The following is a 23,055-nucleotide window of genomic DNA, read 5'->3' on the forward strand; positions in this document are numbered from 1 at the left end:
GTTGAACTGCATTCTGTTGTTTTCTGCCCATATGTCCAACCTGTCTAGGTCTGCTTGTAGTTGTTCCCTGCCCTCCAGCGTGTCCACTTCTCCCCACAGTTTTGTGTCATCTGCAAACTTGGACAGAGTACACTTCACTCTCTCGTCCAAGTCGCTGATGAAGATATTGAAGAGTATCGGTCCAAGGACTGAGCCCTGCGGGACCCCACTGCCTACACCCTTCCAGGTCAATACCGACCCATCCACCACGACTCTCTGGGTGCGACCCTCTAGCCAATTCGCCACCCACTGGACTGTGTAGTCATCCAAGTCACAGCCTCTTAACTTGTTTACCAGTATGGTGTGGGATACCATATCGAAGGCCTTCCTGAAGTCTAAGTATATGACATCAACCCCTACTCCTGCGTCCAGGCTTTTTGTAACCTGGTCATAAAAAGAGACTAGATTAGTCAGGCATGATCTACCTGCCACGAACCCGTGCTGGTTTCCCCTCAGCATAATTTGTCCTGCCGGGCTCTCGCAAATGTGAGTCTTGATAATTTTGTCAAAGACTTTGCCTAGGATGGAGGTGAGACTGGCCTATAGTTGCCTGGGTCCTCCTTCCTCCCCTTCTTGAAAATGGGGACCACATTGGCCCTTTTCCAGTCCTCCGGGACCTGGCCCATGCACCATGACTGCTCAAATATTACCGCCAGTGGCTTCGCAATGACATCAGCCAGTGCCTTCAGTACCCTCGGATGGAGCTCATCTGGGCCTGCCGAGTTAAATGCATCCAGTTCCTCCAAGTGACTCTGCACCATCTCAGGGTCTACGCTTGGTAGTCTGGCGCCTTGCTGCTGCCTCTCTACAATCCCAGTGAGAGACTTGTCCTGCCCCTCACTTAGGAACACTGAGATATGTGGGATAGTGTGTGTGTGTGTGTGGATACAGTGTGGGCCAGGGGGTATGGGAGCGTGTGGGAGGATGTAGGAGGGTGCGGGTGTGTGTTGGGGGTATGGTGAGGGGTGGGGTGTGTAGGAGGATGTGTGTGTGTGTTTGGGGGGTGGGGGGAGGGGTCCTCTGAGTCCCTGGAGTGTGTGAGTCCCTGGAGCTGCTTATGGTGGCAACAAGCTGGGCCAGCCCCACCTGGCCCCATAGCACGTAGCTCCTCATGCTCCACCTCAGTCCCCCAGCCCCCATGTGGTGCAGCGTGTGTGGCCAGCCCCACCCAGTCCAATAGCTTTCCCGCCCCAGTCCCTGGCCACATGTGGTAACAACATGCAGAGCCAGTCCCACCTGGCCCCATAGCATGCAGCTCCCACACTCATACAGTGTGCTGGACCAACCCAATTCGGCCCCACAGCACGTGGCTCCCTGCACTCCTGTCCACTTACCCCCCAGCGGGAGTTCCTGGCCCCAGCCCAGTGGGGCCTGTACCTACATATCCAAGGTTGCAGGTGGGGAAGCTGGGAACAGCCACAGGGGGGAGGAGGGGGGAGGGAAGGGGCAGGCACGAGCTCTGCCAGGCAGAGCCTTCTTGTGTCCAGTGCCCCTGGCTTGGGGCTGGGGTGGGTCAGGCCAGGCTGGGGTGGAGGTGGTTGCTTAGCAACCAGAGCCACACCTCCCACATAGAGGCACTGGTCTGCAGAGGGCAGTGAGGGCCAGGGCTTCCAGACAGCTTATGGAGGGGCCCCACAGGCAGGATGGAATTGCATGGCAGGCCAATCCAGCCCACGGGCCATATTTTGCCAGCCCCTGCTCTAAAGCATCCTGCTTTCTTTGAAACACATTTATTGAAATTAATACTACAATCTAAGTTTTAAGACATTTCATTACTTTCAAAACCTGATTAAAGTAATTATTGCTCTATTCTAAATTCATCCTTTTGTCTCAGATTCGATGTATTCAATTTCCTACAATGGAACTACATAATGATCTACAGATCAGACCAAAAAGAACAAATCAATACTTATTTTATTTTGTTACAAAATGTCTCCTGGGAAATTATTTCTAATAAATGTGTTAAGAAATCAAAAGTTAGTAAAAACCTTGGTCATGGGTGCTAAGTGAAAATTCCCCAAAAGAATGGTATACAATACATTTAACTCTCCATGTAAAATAGCTACATATCCAGCTTCAGCTTCAGCCCTGGTGCTGCTGTGTAATGAAATGTGCCACTCCACTTCAGGCCTTGTGTATCTATAAATTCTCCTTCACCTTCCACCCTGTAACAGCATAAAGAAGAGTGAGATCAATGTACTGTGAATATGTGGGGTAAGTGTTCCAGAACAACTATTTGGAGCAGCAGACCAGTAGGAGTTTGAAATTAGGCCCCAACATCTCTTCCCAGCCACAGGAAGCAAATGGCTCCCTCCAGTTTCTTCCCCATGGGAGTCTATAGTTTCTGACCCATAAACCAGAAAGACTTCAAAAGGGCCAACAAGAGAAGTAAGCCAGCCAGGCAACATCTACTTGCCCGTTGGAGCAATGAGTATTCAGCAGCTTCCTCACAGCAAATGACCCAGGAAGACACAACTTCACTAACTCAATCATGACCTGAAGTCATTAGGTCTAAGCTCCATAGAACATATCCTGATTTTGATAAAATAGTGGCACCTTCAAGATGTATATTTGCATTAGTCTGCATGAGACTGTATGATCCTATTGCTATCAATGTCAGCTTCCCTTTTGCTTTTCCTGTCTTTAACAATAATCATTGTTATAGTGCAGGGTTTTGCATGGTCCTGTGGGAAAACTCCTAACTGTCATTTTCAATTCATTTCTCAAAAGCTGCATGTCTGTGTTGCAGGGGTTTAGGTTGTAGCTGTGTTGGTCTAAGGACATAGACAGGCAAGGTTCCTTGGGTGAATTTGATATCTTTTATTAGACCAACCCAAATGGTTGGAGAATAGTTATTAAGCAAGCTTTCGGGTTCAAAAACCCTTCGTTAGGCTGAGGAAGTTTCAGCAGTCGGTGTGTGCTCTTCCTGGATGGAATGAAAAGTAAAGAAGCCAGGGGCTGGGCTGGGCTGGGCTGGGGAGTCAATTGCCAGGCAGATTGTAATGTATCAAAAATCCAATGTCTATGTTTAGTCCCTGATCTCTAGTATCCAGCAGGTTGATGAAATGGAGCTCATAGGCTCGTCTCTGGGAAGTGTTGTGTAAGTTTCCCTTGAGGATCAGGACTGAGAGATTGGGGAGAGAGTGGCCCTCCTGTGAGAAATGTGCCTCCACCAGTAATTGAGTGTTTCTGTCTTTGATGGATTTCTGGCGTGCATTCATTCTGGTGTGCAGTTGTTGTTTGGTCTCTCCTACATATCTTCCATCAGGGCATTTGGTGCATTGGATGAGGTATATTACATTTCTGGAGGTGCAGCTGTAAGATCCTGGGATGCTGATGGCTCTGTTGTGGGGTGTAGTAATAGTGGGGGTGGTGGAGATGTGTTGGCAGGTTTTGCATTTCTTGTCCTGGCACGGTCTGGATCCTTTTGGTGTGTTCTGGGCTTGAGGAAGTTTGCTTCTGGTGATGAGGTTGGCGAGGTTCGGTGCATGTCTGTGTTGTATTTTAAAGTTGTAGTTAAGTTTATTAGCATATCCATCAGTGAAGAAATGTCTGTGTTCCAGGTCTCCTTGAATATGCAAAATTAAATGTTAAAAGCAGCCTTGGGGGTGGGGGGTTCTTCATGAGAACAGAGGGAAGCAAGTTAGTATGGTGGTATTTCAGTATTCAGTCATCTTCTACCTCAGGGGTTGGCAACCCCCAGCATGTCAGACTAAGGCATTTCGCTTGGCAGGTGACCTTGGGGCAGAGGGCAAGGAAGGGCCTGGGACTGTGCTGCCCCAACAAGGACTGGGCCCCTTGCAGCTCCCCTGCTGTCTGCCCCGGCACACCAACATCTTACAAGTTGAGGCTGGGGGGCTTTTGGCACTCTGACCAAAAATGTTGCTGACCCTTGTTCTAGCTAATCCACAGAAAGGTGGAAACCAGAATCCCTGAGACTCCACAGAATAACCCACAAAGGACTGTCAGGGAGAACTGTAAATAAAGTACACCCTAGCCTAGAGGCTGCTTCAGAAAAAAATTCTTTAGAGGCAAGTAAGATGCATAGTAGCCTGGGTGAGATGACAGAGTCCTAGTGTTGAAAGACATTTCAAGGTCCATCCAGTCCAATGCTCTGAAGAGATGCAGGATGTGCTATTCCTAAAGCATCCCACACAGAAGCCTGTCTAGCCTCTTCCTGGAAATCTCCAATGAAAGAGCTTTCACAGCTTTCCTAGCCAGCTTGTTCCATTGTCCCTCTTTTTTTTTTTTTTTTACAGGTAGGAAGTTTGTTTTCCTGAGATTCAATCTAGCTTCAAGGGGCTCAAGAGGAACTTTGCTCACAAGACGCTTTGCTCATATAATGAGTCCCAGTACACATAAAGAAGTTAATCATCAAGGAATAATGCTAATAATAATTTCTACTCATTTACCCAAAGGGACCCAGAACAACACTTTCCAACCCTTCCTGGGTCAAACAGTATAATAACCTCTCTCTCTCCAATCTCTCAGTCCTGATCCTCAAGGAAAACTTACACAACACTTCCCAGAGACGAGCCTATGAGCTCCATTTCATCAACCTGCTGGATACTAGAGATCATGGACTAAACATAGACACTGGATTCTTGATACATTACAATCTGCCTGGCAACTGACTTCCCAGCCCAACCCCTGGCTTCTTTACTTTTCATTCCATCCAGGAAGAGCACACACCAACTACTGAAACTTCCTTAGCCTGACAAAGGGTTTTTGAACCCGAAAGCTTGCTTAATAACTATTCTCCAACTATTTGGGTTGGTCTAATAAAAGATATCCAATTCACCCAAGGAACCTTGTCTGCCTATGTCCTTAGACCAACACGGCTACAACCTAAACCCCTCCCACACTGTAAGACTTTTGAGAGAAAACATGCAGGAACTAACATCTCTAATGTTTTTCCAAATAATCTTGGCAAAATAGTAGGCATTCACCATTTTATTTGCACAGAATATTTACCAGGTTTGATACCATACTGCACACAGAATCTTTAAAACAGATTTTAAAAGAAGACTGACAAATAGCAAGTATGGATGCTGAGTAGTTTAGTTTTAAATTGAGTTTATGACAGTTATTTTAGTGCTTTAAATTTTTCCTTTAAAGCATTAAAATTAATATAATAATTTTCCACACTGAGAATTGGCTTAATTTTGAAGGTTCACACTTGATATCCAAGTAGATTCTAAGAAAAGGTACTCTATTTATCTGATGGTTTAATTATAACTGGTCATATTTCTAGTGCTAATATACTATATTTACCCAAATCCAAGACAACTTGAAATTTAAGATGACTCCCCCCAGTAATTCGATTCTATACATGGAAAATTTATAAGTTTATTATTTGAATAGAATCTAATTGTTGGAGGGCCATCTTACATTCTTCCCCCACCACTGCTGCAGCAAGACAAGCAGTGATAGGGGGCAGGTGGCAGGGGAAGCAATGGGCGGAAGGTCACGGGGAAGCAGGCAGTGGAAATCAAATGGCCTGCCCCTGCCTCTTGCCCGTCCCCCACACCTTGCTCCCTTTGCTGACTGTCCTCCGCACCACTTGCCTCCACCTCGACCTGCCCTCCCTTGTGTCTGTACATCCTGGTACCTGCCCCCTAAGGTGTCTGCACCCCAGCACCTACCTCTTCTACCACTTGCCCCACCTCCATGCCTGCAACCTCTGGTGCCTGCCCCCCCAAAGTCCCTGCACCCCCTGCTGCTGCTTACCCTCAGGCTCTGGCCCTCCTCCAGCCTGAACAGGAAATACATGGTTAGGTCCCTGTCCAGAAGGAATTGAGGCTGGAGTTGCTGCCACTGCTGTGTGGATGAGTGAGGGCTGGAGTGACCATGGGCTCCATGTCCTGAGCTTAAGCAGGGCTGGAGCCAGGCCCAGAGCTGGAGCTGGAGGGTAAGGGGGTGGGGGCAGGTGGCTAGAGTTTCATAGTTTCATAATTTCATAGCTGGTAGGGTCGGAAGGGACCTGAGTAGATTATCAAGTCCGACCCCCTGCCATGGCAGGAAAGAGTACTGGGGTCAAATGACCCAGCAAGGTGTTCATCTAGCCTTCTCTTAAAGACCCCCAGGGTAGGAGCCAGGACCACTTCTCTTGGAAGTTGGTTCCAGATCCTAGCCACCCTGACAGTGAAGTAGCGCCTCCTGATGTCTAGTCTGAATCTACCCTCTGCCAGCTTGTGACTGTTATTTCTAGTCACTCCTGGTAGTGCTTGGGGGAACTGGGACTCCCCCAATGCCTGCTGGTCCCCTCTGACTAGTTTGTAAACGGCCACTAGATCCCCCCTTAGCCTTCTCTTGTGGAGGCTGAACAGGTTCAGGTCCCATATCTTCTCCTCGTAGGGCCTGCCCTGCTGTCCCCTGATCATGCGAGTGGCCCTCCTCTGGACCCTCTCCATGTTGTCCACATCCCTCCTGAAGTGTGGCACCCAGAACTGGACTCAGTACTCCAACTACGGCCTGACTAATATCATATAGAGGGGGAGGATCACCTCCTTGGACCTGCTTGAGATGCATCTGTGGATGCATGACAAGGTATGGTTGGCTTTCCTGACCACATCCCCACACTGTCGGCCCATGTTCATTTTGGCATTAATAATGACACCAAGATCCTTTTCTGCCTCTGCACTGACGAGAAGGGAGTTCCCCAGCCTGTAGGTATGCTGCTGGTTCTTCCCCCCAAGGTGCAACACCTTGCACTTGTCAGTGTTGAAACCCATCCTGTTCTCATCCACCCACCCCTGTAACCTGTCTAGGTCTGATTGCAGCCTATTCCTCCCTTCTAGCATGCCCACTTCCCCCCACAACTTAGTGTTGTCTGCAAATTTGAACAGGGTGCTTTTTACCCCCTCATCCAAGTCGCTGATGAAGATGTTGAGCAGTGTGGGCTCAAGGACCAACCCCTGTGGAACCCCACTGCCCACATCCCTCCATGTTGAATAAGACCCATCCACCACCACTCTCTGGGTGTGGCCCTCCAGCCAGTTAGTGACCCATTTGACTGTATAGGTGTCAACGCCACAGTCCCCGAGTTTTTTTAATGAGAATGGGGTGAGAGACAGTGTCAAAGGCCTTCCTAAAGTCCAGAAAGACTACGTCCACTGCTACCCCCCGGGGGGGGGGGGGGGGGCAGGTGGCTGGAGGAGAGAAAGGTGGGGCTGAGGTGGCAGGGGGGCATAGCCGGGGCTGCAGCCCCAATGCCAAACCTAGGTTGGGCTGGAATTTGAATCACAGCACCTGCCCTGCCCCACCATGTGCATTTGAATCTAGAATGAGGCAGGGGGGAGAAACTCATCTTGAATTTGAGTAAATATGGTAGTCTGTCCTCTCTACATCACCAACAAAACTATTCTGCTTCAAAATTCTTCACTGTTTCTTATCAACAATACAGAAAAAAACCTACAGCTTCTTTTTCAACTATTAGACTGAGGGGAAAATTGGAAGAATCTAGTAATAACCTAAAAATGGAGCAAGTTTGAATGAGAAGTAATTTAAGGATAAATATGAATACAGCAATGTCATGTTTACAGTCAATGTTCTCATTAGGTCCAGTTATGGATTATAAAATCGTTAACCAGTATGTGTTCCAGAGACATAGAGTCTCTTATTAATTCAAAATAAAAAACCCTTTATTCACAACTCCACATAAATAGACTCAGCTAATGTTTTATAAGGGCAACACTACAGTTTTTCCATTATTCTGACTATTAATATACATATATATATGTATATATGTAGGCATTCTTAGCTGGAGCATTTCCACATTAGTTTAGAATTTTAATTTTTGTCCTAAAAAAAATCTAGCCCTTGCAGGCAATAAAATAGCATAGATATATCAATGTCATCTTTTCTTTTTTTGAGTCTGCAAACAAGCTGATTTAAATAACTGCTATGAAAAAATCTAAAACTGATTCATTCTTCTCAATTTGGTGTTACCCCTGAAACCCAGTAACAAAATAAAATGGAAAACTGAGCATAAGGAGGAATATTGACTGTGAATGAATTGGACTTTTGTCTGAGCTGGTGCAAGTAAGTGATGCCAGTGCAAGCTCTGAAGACCCAGTGCAAGCTTTCAGGATAGCAAAAGAAATCTTCTCTCATGCTAAGTGAACTTTAGTTAAAGATTTAATATTTTCAGTATTAAAGCCAGCAAGTTTGTAGGGAACAGCCAGCACAGCTTTTGACTTTTTGCTTTAAACTTACTTGTTTTCATTGAAATTTCCAATGTACTTTGCTCCATTAGGAAATGTGTACGTTCCAGTTCCATGAAACATGTTGTCCTTGAACTCGCCTTCATAAACTGCGCCTGATGGATGTTCAAGCCTCCCTAAGCCGTTCATCTATGTTCAGTGACAGAATGAAAAGGGGTAAACATTAATGCATACTTACGTGTTCAGATATTTTCTTTGAATTTACTGAATTATTAATAAAAACGGATAGGTTGAGTAATGCTTTTCTGAGGCCAGGCTCCCGGTTACACAAGGCTTTCAAATATGTTTCAGGTTTTGATCAAAATCACTGGAGGATAAGCAGTGGAAATAGGGACTCTTAAGTACCCATACTGAATAGATAGAGCCAGGGAACCCTCATTCCAAAGACTCATTTGGAAGAATGTGAATAGTACCTCACTACTCTATCCCATAAAGCTGTGGGGTGAATTGATCACGTCAGCACTAGTTCCTGTGGTTCTATGAAAAGCATATATTTCATACACTTCAGGCTTGGACAGTTGAAAAGACACTTGGGGTGGATACAACTTGCAGCACACACTTCCTGGCTGTCTAATCATTATTAAATAGAAGTGATGTGTAGTGACAGTGGATAAAAGTGATGTAGCAGGACTCAAACTGCTCAACTAATACGTTCATAGCATGGAAATCAGAAGTTAAGAAGGACTTGTGTGTTCCTTTTTGCTTTCATACTGCTTACAACACTGTCAACATCACTCTCCAATTCCTCATAAGCCTTGTACTTTTATCTGCAACAGGTGCCCAAAATCAGCACTATCCTACCAAACTGGCACCTACCAGAAAACTTTAGCAGTTTGCTTGTAGACAGATAGTCAGTGGACTTTTTTTGCATTTCTTTTGTTTTAGACAATGAAAATCAATAGAATTGTTTTCACTTGACATTACTTTTATGGAGCTTTTTTCCCAGACACTCTCTTTAAAAGCAGAGAAAAAGAATGCCATGCCAGACCATACATGGCCAGAAGGGACTACCTTCTAATTGCATTCAATAATTTGTCTGTTCATAGGGGCTAGCCACTAAAGGCTAATTTTTTACAATGCTAGTCAATTGCTGAGAAACACTGGTATATTTATTAATGGTATCTAGTTTTTCTCATACCAGCTGATTGCTCCAGGTCAATGTTGCAAGCTTGCAAGCAGTTTAAAAACAGAATACTTTCGTTCTGTTATCTTATCATTTTTCTTTTAAGTTACCTTAAAACTTACCTTATCATTTTTCCAGTTTCCTTTGTAAGTGATTCCATTTGGGGTGGTATGAACTCCATTTCCATTCCTCTCGAGAACACCATCTGGTGTTCTTGTACACTCACCATCTAAAACAAATGAGAGAAAAGTGTAATCTCCCAAACCCCAATTACTCTCAGTAGAATGAAATTCAGTCACTACTCTGAATGAGGCAATATTTAACCAAAAGACTTAATCTGACAAACTTCTAGAAGTAAGAGATAAAAAATAATCTATTAGGTCATTCAATCCATCTTCTTCATTGTGTGGAAAATTGGAACAGTCCCTTTGGGCTTTAAATTTTACAAATCTATGTTCTCTATTATCAATACCACACCCACTCCATGGAACAAGGTAAGCAGTAGTCATCCCTGAAATCATGAGCCTAATCCTGTACCATTGAAGTCAGTGGGAATTTCACCAATGACTATAATGCAGGCAGGATTAGCTTTAAAAGATAAATGTATTTTGCATCACTTTGAATTGACCTCACTGATTTATTATGGTCCTGACCCTGCAATCAAATGAGTGTAAGCAAAATGCTGTCAGAGCAGAACTCTACAGACTTCAATGGAGCTTCCAACGTGTATAGATGCCTTCCCAAGCAGATGTGATAGCAGGAGCCTAGGTAGTAAAGGCTAAGAATGAAATCCCTAGCTGAGTGAAGTCAATGGGACTTTTACACTGTCTTCAGTGTAACTGGGTTTTCACCCTAAAAGTGGTACCAACCCATTTTCCCAGTCAAAGTCATGATAGCATAAATCCATATTTTCAGGGGAACCGGTCTTAAGGTTTGGAATAACTTTCTAGGAATTTTAGGCACTTCTGTGTAGGAACCCTGAGACAACATATTCACTCACATCAGTCTCCATGTATCATTAGGGATTTTAGTTTAATACTAAACAAGAAAGGGCATGGAGATATATTCCCTGTTCCTGCTTAAATAACATTTCTTAAAACCTGACCTTTGCGACTGCTATGAAATTTTAAGGATGAGACCTCATTGTGTGTGTGTTACATCCTGATTCTGAAACTTTCATCTGCTTCATTTTTTGATACAACAAATTAAGTTTTCATCTTGAATTACATTTTTAATTATAGTCAAGACAGGTAAGTATTAACTTTCAAACAATGCTTACCATACTTGTCTTTATTTGGAAATACAAAAGACACTTTAAAAACGTCATGCCCTGTTGAAGAGAAAATATTGTTTTGTTTTTTTAAGCTTATTTTGGAATCCAGGCCTTTAAAGAACAAATTTACAATAAACTATAATAACTATTTATAAAATGTTCTTGCTTTTTCTTCAAGATACTCAGGGTGCTGAACAAGTTACAGAAAACAACTTAAAACAGAAGAAAAACATGATGAACACAAGTGCTTTTAACATTCAGGACAGATGCAAACAATAAGAGTACAAAAAGAAGGGAAAAAAGAGATTGGGTGAAGAAAAATTACAAACCTTGGACCAACAGCTGCCATAAGAACAAACACTTTAAAAAACTGTGGTTTTTCATTTTTAAATATAGCACAGAATGAAGTGATGCAGATGTTGCCAAGGATGAATTCTACACTATAGAACAGGGGTGGGTGGGCAAAATCCAGCTCATGGGCTGTATCCGGACTGCCAACTGATTCTATCCTGCCCATGGAGCCAGCAGAGGCTGGAGCCGCTGCCTACCCATGGGCTGAATAGAATCAATAAGCAGGCCCATGCAGTGTTGCCAGGTCTTAAATGTGAAATTACCATACTAGGAGCTCAAAATTATCATATTTGCTGAAAAACTAAGATACACTGGAAAAGTATGTAAATAAGTCTTCTTATTTACTTTATGTTACTCACTGTATGTCACCGGTGAGTGAGTGAGAACCGAGTCATCAAAGTTGGAGCATTTCTTTATTTCAAGGCAAGAGTCATATGAAAGTGCTGACAGCAAACCCAGAAGTCAGTTAAGATTTTCTGAGAATGATGTGGGTTTTGCATATGCTGCATCAATGAACTGCCTCAAAAACTTTGAACACTTTTACTATTATTTATTGTACATGGAACAAGGGTTGAAATTACCATACAAATATGATAATTATTGTACACCTGGCAACACTGGGCCCCTAGCAGTGGTTCCAGCTTCTGCTGGTGAGGTAGGGGACACAGGGCAGAAGCAGCCCTGCCTACCTGCCCAGCACTGCCTGGCAGCCTGGGAGATAGAGTCCAACACTGTGATACCAGGCAGATGGATGGGTGGGCAGGGCTGCTTCTGCCTGGCGTTCCCTACCATGCCAGCAGAGGCCAGAGCCCTGCCTGCCTGCCCAGCATTGTCCAGCAGGAGAAGTGGGCAAGGAGGGGAACTAAGCCCCCTGCCCTGATTCCCACCTCCAAGCTGGAGTCTTCACAGCTTGGTTCCGTGGGGCTGCAAGTGCCACAGCTCTGCCCCAGCACAGCAAAGCTCTCTGTCCCATTCCTGCCTGGTAGTGTCAGCCAAGCCAGGCAGCATTGGTGGGGAAGGAGCAGAGATTGGATGCTAGAGGCCTGGGTAGGAATCCACTGCTGCTCTGGTGCCAGCATTGGCCTGCCTGCAGGGAGCTCATGTGAGAGTGAGTGTGTGAGTGAGTGTGAATGAAAGTGTGTGTGCTCATGCACACATATGGCCCTCAACAGCTCCCCAAAATTCATTAAGTAGCCCTTCAGTCCAAATAATTGCCCACCCTTGCTATAGAATATACAATTAAAAAGGCACAAGTCTCCTGCAAACCTGATTTAACCCTTCTGCCAGGCACCAGATGACAGTAACAAAGGCAGTTCAACTTAGGGGTACCACACAGGTTGATTATCTTTGGCTCAAGCTCCCATCCAGAAACCTGGGAAAATAATTTCTGCCTGAGTGTTCCAATGTGAACAAACTTCTCTCCTGAAAAGCAATATTAAACTCTAACAGAGTTGATTGATGTGTAAGGGAAAATGGGACAACAAACAGATTTAGGAAACCCTTAATAATCAGTAGCCCACCTCAAGCCACTGTTAATGGTTCAGCACAGTCAGTATGTTCAGTTTTCTTAGCTCCTCACAGTGTAGTCCAGGGGCTGGCAATATTTTTGGCCAGAGTGCCAAAAATACCCCAACCTCAACCTACACCCTAAATTGGCGTGGCAGGAGCAGACAGTGGCGATCCTTGTTCCTGGTGGTGGGTGCATGCGCGCCTTCGGGCAGACGGCAGGGGAGGGGCCGGGGTTGTGCTGCCCCAGCTCCTTCACTGCTGTGTGCCCCAAGACATGCATGCAGCCACCGCCAGCCACAGAGCCCAGGCTTCTCGCATCAGGCAGTGGGCAGGCTGGAAACAGTTGCACTGGGGTCCAGAGGCCCAGCCCAGCTCCATGACTGCTGGCGACTGCGCACACACCTCAGGGCACACAGCAGGGAAGGGACCAAGGCAGCACACCACTGGCCCCTCCCCTGCTATCCATCTGGAGGCATGTATGCACCTGCCACCTCCATCAATGAGCCAGGCTGAGGCTGAGGCTAAGGCTGAGGCTCCACAGACCTCAGTGCAGTGGCTTCCAGCTTCCCTGCCACCTGTCACAGCCACCTGGGCTCTGGAGAGGTCCCTGCTGCCTGCCATGGACCCAGGCTGCTCACTGCAGGCAGCAGGGAGGCTGCAAACAGCTACACTGAGGTCTGTGGAGCCTCAGTCTGGCTCCTTGCTGGTGGCAGCTGCACATGTGCTTTGGAGCAGGCAGCGGAGGATGGGCTGGGGTTGCAATGCCCTGGCCTCTCCCCCACCATATGCCCCAAGGCGTACATGCACACATCACTACCAGGGAGCTGAGCCAGGGCTCCAGATCCCGGTGCAGCTGTTTGCAGCCTCTCAGCTGCCTGCCACAGCCAGCCCAGGCTCTGGGCAGTAGCTGCTTGCCATGGAGCCCAGGCTGCTCACAGGGTTTGCAGCTTCCCAAACACCTGCTATGAGCAACTTGGGCCCTGTGGTCAGCAGCAACTACCCAGACACAGGCCCAGCAGTTGTGTGCCAAGCAAAATGGCCTCAAGTGCCAGGTTCTGACATGCATGCTGTGGGTTGCTGACCCTTGGTGTAATCAGTAGGGCCAGTTTAGCTGTTGGCCCAAGGTTTCCCCTGCTTCACCACAGCTGTTACCTCCTGCTTCATCAGTGCTGCTGCTCCACCACTGCTGTCATTCTTCCAAGAGGAGGAAGGGGGAGAGAAGCCAGACACCAGGCACCAAATCCTGCCCAAGGAAAGTAAGTGATCCAGAGCTGCCTGTGCCTTTGGTTTGCTCAGTTTGTTTGGTGGGCTGTGTGTGTTTGGGGCTTGTGCTCTGAAAAAGTGGGAGTGTTACAGACTGATTGCTGAGTGATTGCTGCCTGGGCCTGACAGAAGCCCCAAGGAGGGGGCAGAGCCAGTCCAGCAAGGTATAAAAGGAGACTTGCAAGGTGACTAGGGAGCCAACAAACAAGGCCTGCAAACAGGGTAAGCAATTTGCAGGCCAGTTCCTAAGCCTGTGTGAGCTTGGCATGAGGAAGCAGGAAAAAAAGGAGTCCTTTGGGGCCAACAAGCAACAAACAGGCCAGCTTCCAGGTAAGTTTGCTAGAGAAGGTATGCTTCAAAGAAGAGCAGTAAGAGAGAGAAGGCAGATTCAGAGACCCAGGGAAATGGCTGGAGGATGCCACAATGTCGGGGCCAGTACCACTACCACTGCCTCTGTTTGCACCTGTGAGGTTTTTGCCCAGGCAGAACAAATGCAAAGTCCTGCACTTAGGACAGAAAAATCCCATGTACCAGTACAGGCTGGGGGCTGACTGGCTGGGCAGCAGCTCTGTAGAAAAAGACTTGGGGGTAACAGTGGACAATAAGCTGAATATGAGCCAGCAGTGTGTCCTTGTTATCAAGAAAACTAATGGCATACTGGGCTGCATTAGTAGGTGTGTTGCCAGCAGGTCAAGGGAAGTGATTATTCCCCTCTATTTGGCACTGGTGGGGCCACATCTAGAGTACTGTGTTCAGTTTTGCAGCCGCCCCCCCCCCCCCCCCCAAAAAAAAAAAAAAAAAAAAAGGGATGTGAACAAATTGGAGAAAGTTCAGCAGAGGGCAACAAAAATAGTTAGAGGGCTGAGGGACATGATTTATGAGGAGAGGCTGAGGGAACTGGGCTTATTTAGTCGGGAGAAGACAAGACTGAGAGGGGGTTTAATAGCAGCCTTCAGCTACCTGAAGGGGAGTTCAAAAGAGGATGGAGCTAGACTGTTCTCAGTGGTGGCAGATGACAGAACAAGGAGCAACAGTCTCAAGTTGCAGCAAAGGAAGTTTAGATTAGATATTAGGAAGAATTTTCTCGCTAGGAAGGTAGTAAAACACTGGAACAGGTTACCCATGTCACGACCCAGTGAGTTTGGTGCCTCGGCACTATGGAATTTTCTTGACACACGAGAGCCTCTTGCACAGCGAGGGTTTTTGCTGCATAAAGAACCCGCGTGCAGGAGGGAGTTCCCGCCACTTTGCAGCTGTCTTTGCAGGATGCATTTTCTCTTTGCAGCACGGAGGTGCACAGTGCAAAGAGTTCCCGCCATTCAGATGCAAATTTGTGCCCCGCAATTGGCTAGTGCTAAATTATTCACACGTGGCGGCCGGTAATTGGCTTGCTGGCCGTTTAAAAACTAGCGCGACTTCCGCCCAAGTTGGAGAGCTTTGAGCACGCTGCAGAGTGCCTCTTAGAGATCCGACTTGCGGCTAGCTGATCGATAGACTGATCACCTATCGATCCTTCTTCCCATCGCCGAACGCAGTCCCAGACGTACCCTTTTCCCGCCGGTTTGAATTACGGACGAGTTTACTGGCATCGGCCTCGCCAGCTGGAGCAACTCACATTGTTGTCCAGACGACCGAACCGTTTCCATCGCAGCCACCCGCGACATAAGTAAAGTTTTTTGCAACCATTAAGCTTTGTCAGCCTCTCTATTCACCAGCCCGCCCTGACAAACGGGTAAATTCTGAATCACCTCGAGTCGGTTCAGCCCGGCCAAGACAACCCAGAGTGGTGATGGAATCTCCATCCTGTCACAACCCAAAGGTGTGATTTTTGTTTGTGTGTGCTTTGGCACCACTGAATTATTTTCCCGCCGTTTGAAGCTTTCTTTGCAGGGTGCATTTCTTCTTTGCAGCATAGAAATGCACGTTGCAAGGAGTTCCCGCCATTTGTATTTAAATTCGAGCCCCATTATTGGTTGTTTTTAAATTATTCCCACGTGGCGGCTAGCGATTGGCTTGCTAGCCGTATAAGAGGCTTGAGTGGTTTCCGCCCAAGTTGGAGGACTCCACGAACATCAGGAGGAGGAGACTTCACGTCTTGTGAAGATCTCTAAGCGCTGCGGAGCCTATTCGACCCAGCGTGAATATCAAGAAGGCAACAGGGGTCTGATCAGCCTCTCGCCTCTCCCCGTTGCCGAGCGCAATCCTCAACGTATCCCTCTTCCCTGCACACAAACAAGGATCCACGGAGCCTCGACAACTCCGTGAGAGTTTTGTCCGAGTCCTCAAACGGGGATTTAAGCAGAGCTTTACCTGGGAAACTTTCCAGCCTACACCGCGACCATCTATGGTGTAAGTTGTGCGCGCCAGGTCTGACCCCGGGTCGCTTACGTCGCTCTGCACGCAGGCTGTGGCCAGCAGCCCGGGCAGGCCGGGTCGGAGAGGGCGGGCGCCGAGCTAGAATTAGGCACAGACACGTAACGGTTGATTTTAAGATTATTTTACTTACACCGAGATGGTCGTGGTGTAGGCTGAGAACTTGCTTGAGTTGCGGTTACAACAAAAAACACGAACACACGTGGAGGTTGCAAGGCTCCACGCAGACAAACTCCGGATGTCCAGGACAACTGATGAAGGAGACTACTCACAGGATGATCGACCAGTGGGTTCAGCACAATTCGCAGAACCACGATGTTTCTTTGCCCGTAAACTTTAAGGCAACTATCTATGCTGTCGAGAGTCACTGGAACGGTTCCAGGGTCTCGCAGGTGATGATGAGGCCACGGTCGCATTTGTTGGAGCGGTGTTAGTCCCAACGTGCATTCTCTTGGGTTCCAGGCGCAGTACGAAACTCCGATAATAGCCAGTACAAGCTGTTCTGCACCGGTGTGCTCTGGTCGGTTGTCATGCCATGCGTGGGCCTTCTGTTCAATCACTCCTGCCACAAGCGCTGGAATCGGAATAGGCCAATGGACGCTAAACGCCACCATGTCGATGTCGGTGACATGTCCCCTACTCCACGAGGCTTGTCTCACCAAGAAGCTTGCTTCTTCCTGGTCCAGGAGGTCGGACCCAAGTTCCACGACCAGACGTCCTAACCACACAGCCAGAGTTTCGTCGGATCGTATCCTGGATTCCCTACACAAATTCTGCAGTTCGGCTCTGGAACGAGCGTAATAGGTGGTAGCTTGAACTGCATTCTGTGGACCGATGACTGGGCTGTTTGATACTGCAGGCTGATCAATTTCCTCATTAGCTGTCATTGCTGTTGCTGTTTCTGTCGGAGCTGCAGTCATTGTTACAGTGGGAGTCGTTGCTGTCTCAGGCGGGAGGGGCGGATGCACTCCTCTGCTCGACTCCCCCTCCCTTCGGCAAAGGGGCGTGGTCGGCGGAACCGACGCTGCGTCGCTGGGCGGAGTTACCGGCCGAACCCTCGCGGGCTCTCCCGAAGCTCCATCCCTCACTTCTGGCTTCTCCACGCGGTCTTCCCTCTGCTCGGCGCCATCTTGTCGAGGCTTTTCAAGATCCCCTTTCTCAGCCGCTTCTCCGACCGCTCGAACGGCCATATGCAGCTGGGTCTTTAAACTTAAAGTTTCAGTCATTAGATCAGCCATAGTTTGAAAAGCTGTGTTCATTTTTCCCCCCTTGTCGTACCATAGGACCACTCTCTCATCTACGGCGCGATCCTCCATCTCCGGGTCTTCGCGGAGCTCAGATGAACGCTCACGACCCCTCAGTCTAGGCACCACCATACACGGGGAAAACCAGCCGATTGGCATCGTCTCTCCCATCTCTCGGGCACACCGTGAGCAACGGACACGCTCCCGGGTGGGGGTCGGGCTTACTGTACTCGCCGGGTCGACTTTGGCAAGGGTCACAGCTTCGAGGGGCCTATACAGGACCCGCTCATCACCCATGATACACCCGAACGCCGCGGGGTGAAGATATACTTCTTTCCCTTCCAGGGCTCCGACTTCTGGAGTTCCCTCTTCTCCCCTTAACGAAAGGTGTCCACGGACACATCTCCAGCCCGTTCCGCCCGCCTGGTGGTACGCGAGGTGCGCCTCCAGTTCTCCGACGCTTGCTACGCTGTGTCTCCCACTTCTCCAAGGGCAGTTCTCAACTAATTCTAACTCTAGCGAGCCCTCTCCTGAGCTCATCCTCGTCGCCATGTGCGTGGCGAGGATTTCGCCAGATCCCATCATGGGTCGCGGTGATCCCGATCCCATCATGGGTCGCGGTGATCCCGATCCTATCCTCGTTGCCATGTGCGCGCCGGGTCTGACCCCGGGTCGCTTGCATCGCTCTGCACGCGGGCTGTGGCCAGCAGCCCGGGCAGGCCGGGTCGGAGAGGGTGGGCACCGAGCTAGAATTAGGCACAGACACGTAACGGTTGATTTTAAGATTATTTTACTTACACCGAGATGGTTGTGGTGTAGGCTGAGAACTTGCTTGAGTTGCGGTTACAACAAAAAACACGAACACACGTGGAGGTTGCAAGGCTCCACGCAGACAGAACACGAACACACGTGGAGATTGCTAGGCTCCACGCAGACAAACTCCGGATGTCCAGGACAAGCGCGCATTAAACTCGTCGTTACGTCCTATAGTAGGCTCCATTCGAGGACGGGAAGAGGTGGGCGGTGGATCAGGCCGCCAAACTCCTCTGAGCGACACACAGGGTTTCTATTACCCTGCTGCGCACACCCAGAGTCCCCACGAGATGGATGCGGAGTCCTCTTCGGCTTGGGCGGAAACTGCTCGAGCCTCTTATACGGCTAGCAGGCCAATCGCTAGCCGCCACGTGTGAATAATTTAGAACTAGCCAATTGCGGGGCACGATTTTGCATATGACAAGCAGGAAACCTTTGCACCATGCATTTCTGTGCTGCAAAGGAAATGCACCCTGCAAAGATCTCTGCAAAGTGGCGGGAAAACTTCCCTGCACGTGGGTTCTCTGCGCAGCAGAACTCCTCCGCGCAACAAAGTTGTAAACCCACGGGGATAATTCTTAGTGCCGAAGCGCACACAAAAAAACTCAGACCTTTGGGTCATGACATAAGTAAACAATCTTGAATCAACCACTAAGCATCTGTGCCTAATTCTAGCGTGTCGCCTGCTTTCTCCGACCCAGCGTGTCCGGGCTGCTGGCCACAGCCCGCGGTGCGAAAAAAGGGCCCCGGATCGCTCCCAGCCCTCACACATCCTTGGAGGTTTTTAAGACAAAACTTTGCCTGGGATGATCTAGTTGGGGATGGTCCTGCTTTGAGCAGAGGCTTGGACTAGATGACCTCCTGAGGTCCCTTCCAACCCTAATTTTCTATTATTCTCTATTCCTCAACCACCTTCTCCTTCTATTCTACTACTTTTGGTGCTATACCACCGCAGTCATTGCTCCTCACCACTGCTGGAAGGTGATGCTCCACTTCTACTCACCATCACCAAGGAACACCACCGTTGCTGCTGCTTTACCACTTCTGTCACTGCTACTCACCAACCCCAGGGGCAGTGCTCATTTTTTTTGGTTGTAGAAACAACCCAGCTCTTTCAGGCCTTTAGCAATCTTGGAAATCTCAGCTTTTCTAGAACCTAGTAGGTACAGGGTTCTACCTGACCTACTTGTACTAAGTAATTCAGTTCTTCAGAACCAAATGAACCCATTGAAAAGATTTAGATTTCACCTATACTTATTCCTTTTTCACCTGAATGGTAAGACTTTTTTATATATAAATTTCATTTCAAAATCAACTCCAAATTCAGTTGGGCAAAGCGCAATAGTCAAGTTCCAAAATTCGACTGAACAGAGTTCAGTCATCAAGTTTGTGTGGCTGTATCATGGGGCAAGTGTCCTCTCTCCCAGACCCATTGGTCTAGGGTTTCAGATACTCCCCAAATCCAGGCAGGCATCCTGCATATAAGCTCCAGGCCTGGAGGCTTTGGGGTTCAGATGCCCTCAGTCTTACCTTGATCTCAGTCAGTCAATAGACTAAGCCAAGATCCTTATTTTATATGTAAAAATAAGGACCTTGTACACCAATAGAGGTATGCAAATAAGCCGCATGGTTGTCACGCATGTACAGTAGTGGCAGGGTCACACTGAGGTATGTTGGCAGGAAGACTGAAAGGTGAGCATTATGGCTCAGGTAGTCATCGGAATGAGGTTCATGAAAAAAACAGCAACAAAGGGCTTTAAGAAAAACAGTATCAGTGTATGATCCCTTAACTAATTAAACACAAGGTAACCCATGTAAAGAAACCTTTATAATCACTGTTGTAGATTAGTGAACATCCATGATTCATAGATTGCAAGTGGCTGGAAGGGATCTGTGAGGTGTGAAGTGTACTCTGTCCAAGTTTGCAGACGATACTAAATTATAGGGTGAAGTGCATACTCTGGAGGGCAGTGAACAATTGCAGGCAGACCTGGACAGGTTAGAAAAGTGGGCACTACACAATAGGATGTAGTACAACAAGGACAAGTGCAGAGTGCTGCACCTAAGGTGCAAAAATATCCAGCACACCTGCTGGCTGGGAAGTGACCCTCTCAGCAGCACAGAAGTGGAAAGGGATCTCGGAGTCATAGTGGGCTCCAAGATGAACATGACCCATCAATGTGACAAAATCATCAGCAAAGCTAACTGCACTTTATCATGCATCAGCAGATGCATGACAAATAGAACCAAGGGGGTAATACTTCCCCTCTATGCGGCATAAGTCAGACCGCAGTTGGAGTACTGTATCCAGTTTTGGACACCGTACTTCAAGAAGGATGTTGATAGACTCAAGAGGGTCCAGAGGAGGGTCACTCGTATGGTTAGGGGCTTACAGGACAAGCCCTATGAGGAAAGACTGAAGGACCAGAGGAGAGGGTCCAGAGTAAAAGTAAGGACTTGAAAAAATGAACCATCTGTGACCCTCTTGTGAGTAGGAGCCTTAGATATGGGCAAGGATGCCATCATGCCAGGCACTGCAACAACAAAGACAAAAAAGGCCCCAAAGACCTGTTTAAACAAATGGAGGCAGATGGATAGCGGTGTACAAGAGAATAGCAGCGGTCAACACCAGCTGCCTCACCACTGCCAGGCTCTTGTAGCGGCCCCACGGAAATGGAGAATTACAAGGAGGGTGACGACTCAGTGGAGCAGACATTTACAAGGAGCTCCTCCAAGCCACCAGCAGCAGCAGGGGAGAAAGATGCAATGAAAATCAGGTGCCGTGGGCCTGTTGGAGGTGAGAGTTGGCAGCTCAGTGGGTAAATGACACTGCAGGTCAGGCTGCCAGGTGCAGCCCAGCTCCAGCCCAGTGGCTATCAACCATTTTGAGAGTTGAGCCAGCCCCCAGCAGCCCTCTGCAGACCGGAGGTGCCCACTGGGCAATACCAGCTCGTGGTTTCATAGATTTCATAGACATTAGGGCTGGAAAGGACCTAGCAAGATCATTTCCCTTGCTGCTTGAGCCCAGGGAAACCAGACAGCCATTTCTGCCCTGCCAAGGTGTGGTGGGCAGTGGGGCTGGGGTGCTGCAGGTCCCTGCAGGGCTCATGGTGCCTGCCCGGTGCCCGCCACACCCAGTCACAGATGTCAAGGCAGTGTTGGCACCACAGCCTGGCCTGCCTCAGTGTACACAGTGGCACACATGAAGGCGGTGTTGCTACTAGTGCTTTTGTACACCACACTAGTCTTCTCCCCTCCAAAGTGTATCATCCACAGAATCCAGAGAGCCATGTGCATTTTCTTCTGGGGATCCAGAATGGAGAAGGTGGCAAGGAAGAACCTATACAAAAAGAAATGGACTGGGGGTAGGAAGGGTGCCAGACATCCACCTGTTCCTGCTGGCAGGGTACACAAGCCTGATCTGCAAGCTGGTGACTTGGTCAGTGTCCAAAACAGTCTGTCTAGTAACATTTTTTCCAGGTCACCTCGTGAGACAGTGAGGGGTGTACGCACCAACCAACTGGAAACTGTGGAGCACGGAATACCCCTGGTTCTACAGAGTCCTGAACGATTTGTGGAGTGAGTACAGGCTACAGAAGGAAAGCCTGGTGACTGTGACTAACCACAGGAAGATACAGAAGGTAGTCAGAGACACAGACATAGTATCAACCATGGAGATGCTCCCTGAAGATGACTGCCAAGCCTTCTGGAACCGGATCTTCCACAAGGACCTATGAAAGAACCACAGAGACTTGAACTGGCTAATAGCTTACTGCGATCTCCCAATGAGAGCATGGAGACGCAGAAAGAGATGAGGGACTTGACCCAACTGCCTCAGGAAAGCCTGCCAAGATGAAAGAGAGACCATTGACCACTTGCTAAGGCTCTGTCCCTATGCCAAGGGAGTGTGGAAAAAGGTAAGCCAGCTCCTTGAAGAGGTGACACGAGTCAGGCTGATGACAAGGGACGGGTCTGAAACAGCTGACTTTGACCAATTTGTGTCCTACATCAGGAGCACCCTGTGGCAATGCAGGAACCTATCCGTGTACAGACACAGGGAGCTCGAGGAAACAGACTGTATCAAAATGTTTCTGTTTGAACTCCAGTCCTACTACCAGAAAGCGGTGGGAGAGGATGGAGAAGATGTGGTCAACTCCACTTGGCAAAGGGACTCTTGGCAAAGGTTATTTAAAGACACTCTGAGAGGCGGAGTAGTCAGCGATAATGAAGATGACAGCGACACAACCGGACCTCGAAACAGCGATGATGACAACAGCAGTGCCAGTAGCAGCGAAAGCAACAGTGACAACAGAGGCAGGAAATGAGTATACAGTGTAAACCCTAACAGCGGGGTGAGAACTAAGAGATTGAGTTAAGGAAAGGACTGCGGATGTGGGTGTGGGGGCAGAGATGTGCGGCGACGACTGTTGTGGTGGGTGCGCGGGTTTTAAATGCGTTTTAAGGTTTGTGTAGAAATGCTTATCTAGGATGGTGTGTATGTGTGTGTGTGTGTATATATGTATATAAAACTATATATAGAGAAATATAGTTTTCCAAATAAAAACATTAAAAATAGAATGCGTACGCACCCCTCCAACACCCCCGCCACACAACATCCTCCTCACACGCACTCAGCAGCCGGGCGGGGACGCACCTGAGGGTGCTCCTCGTCCCCGCTCCCCCGCCCAGCAGGGGGCGCAGTGCGGGACCCCTCCCCCCCCCGGGGACTGAAGCGCTCACCAGCCATGGCGGGGAGCATCCGCCGTTGCTATGGGAACGGGGTTCCGTCCCCCACCGGAAGTGGGGGTGCTTTGCTTCCGGGTCGCGCCGCGGCTGTCGGGG

General features: G+C 48.4%; 1 protein-coding gene across 4 annotated transcripts; it reads right to left on the minus strand.

The window, feature by feature from the left end:
* Positions 1–1,935: 1,935 nt before the first annotated feature.
* Positions 1,936–23,047, minus strand: MORN2 (MORN repeat containing 2). Of its 4 annotated transcripts, none has more exons than XM_014598187.3 (5): positions 22,954–23,047; positions 10,667–10,717; positions 9,510–9,616; positions 8,257–8,393; positions 1,936–2,204 (listed from the first exon to the last, which is right to left on the minus strand). In XM_014598187.3, exons 1-5 carry the CDS (start codon positions 22,970–22,972, stop codon positions 2,102–2,104), a joined length of 417 nt encoding a protein of 138 aa, XP_014453673.2. In that variant the 5' UTR covers positions 22,973–23,047; the 3' UTR covers positions 1,936–2,101. The 4 variants fall into 4 exon arrangements, with proteins under 4 accessions (XP_014453673.2, XP_019335634.1, XP_019335636.1 ...); XM_019480091.2 differs by lacking the exon at positions 1,936–2,204 and adding an exon at positions 2,211–3,607; XM_019480089.2 differs by lacking the exon at positions 10,667–10,717 and having other exon boundaries at positions 22,954–23,035.
* Positions 23,048–23,055: the final 8 nt, after the last annotated feature.

Source organism: Alligator mississippiensis, chromosome 1, assembly GCF_030867095.1.
Source record: "Alligator mississippiensis isolate rAllMis1 chromosome 1, rAllMis1, whole genome shotgun sequence".
Taxonomy (NCBI): Eukaryota; Metazoa; Chordata; order Crocodylia; family Alligatoridae; genus Alligator; species Alligator mississippiensis.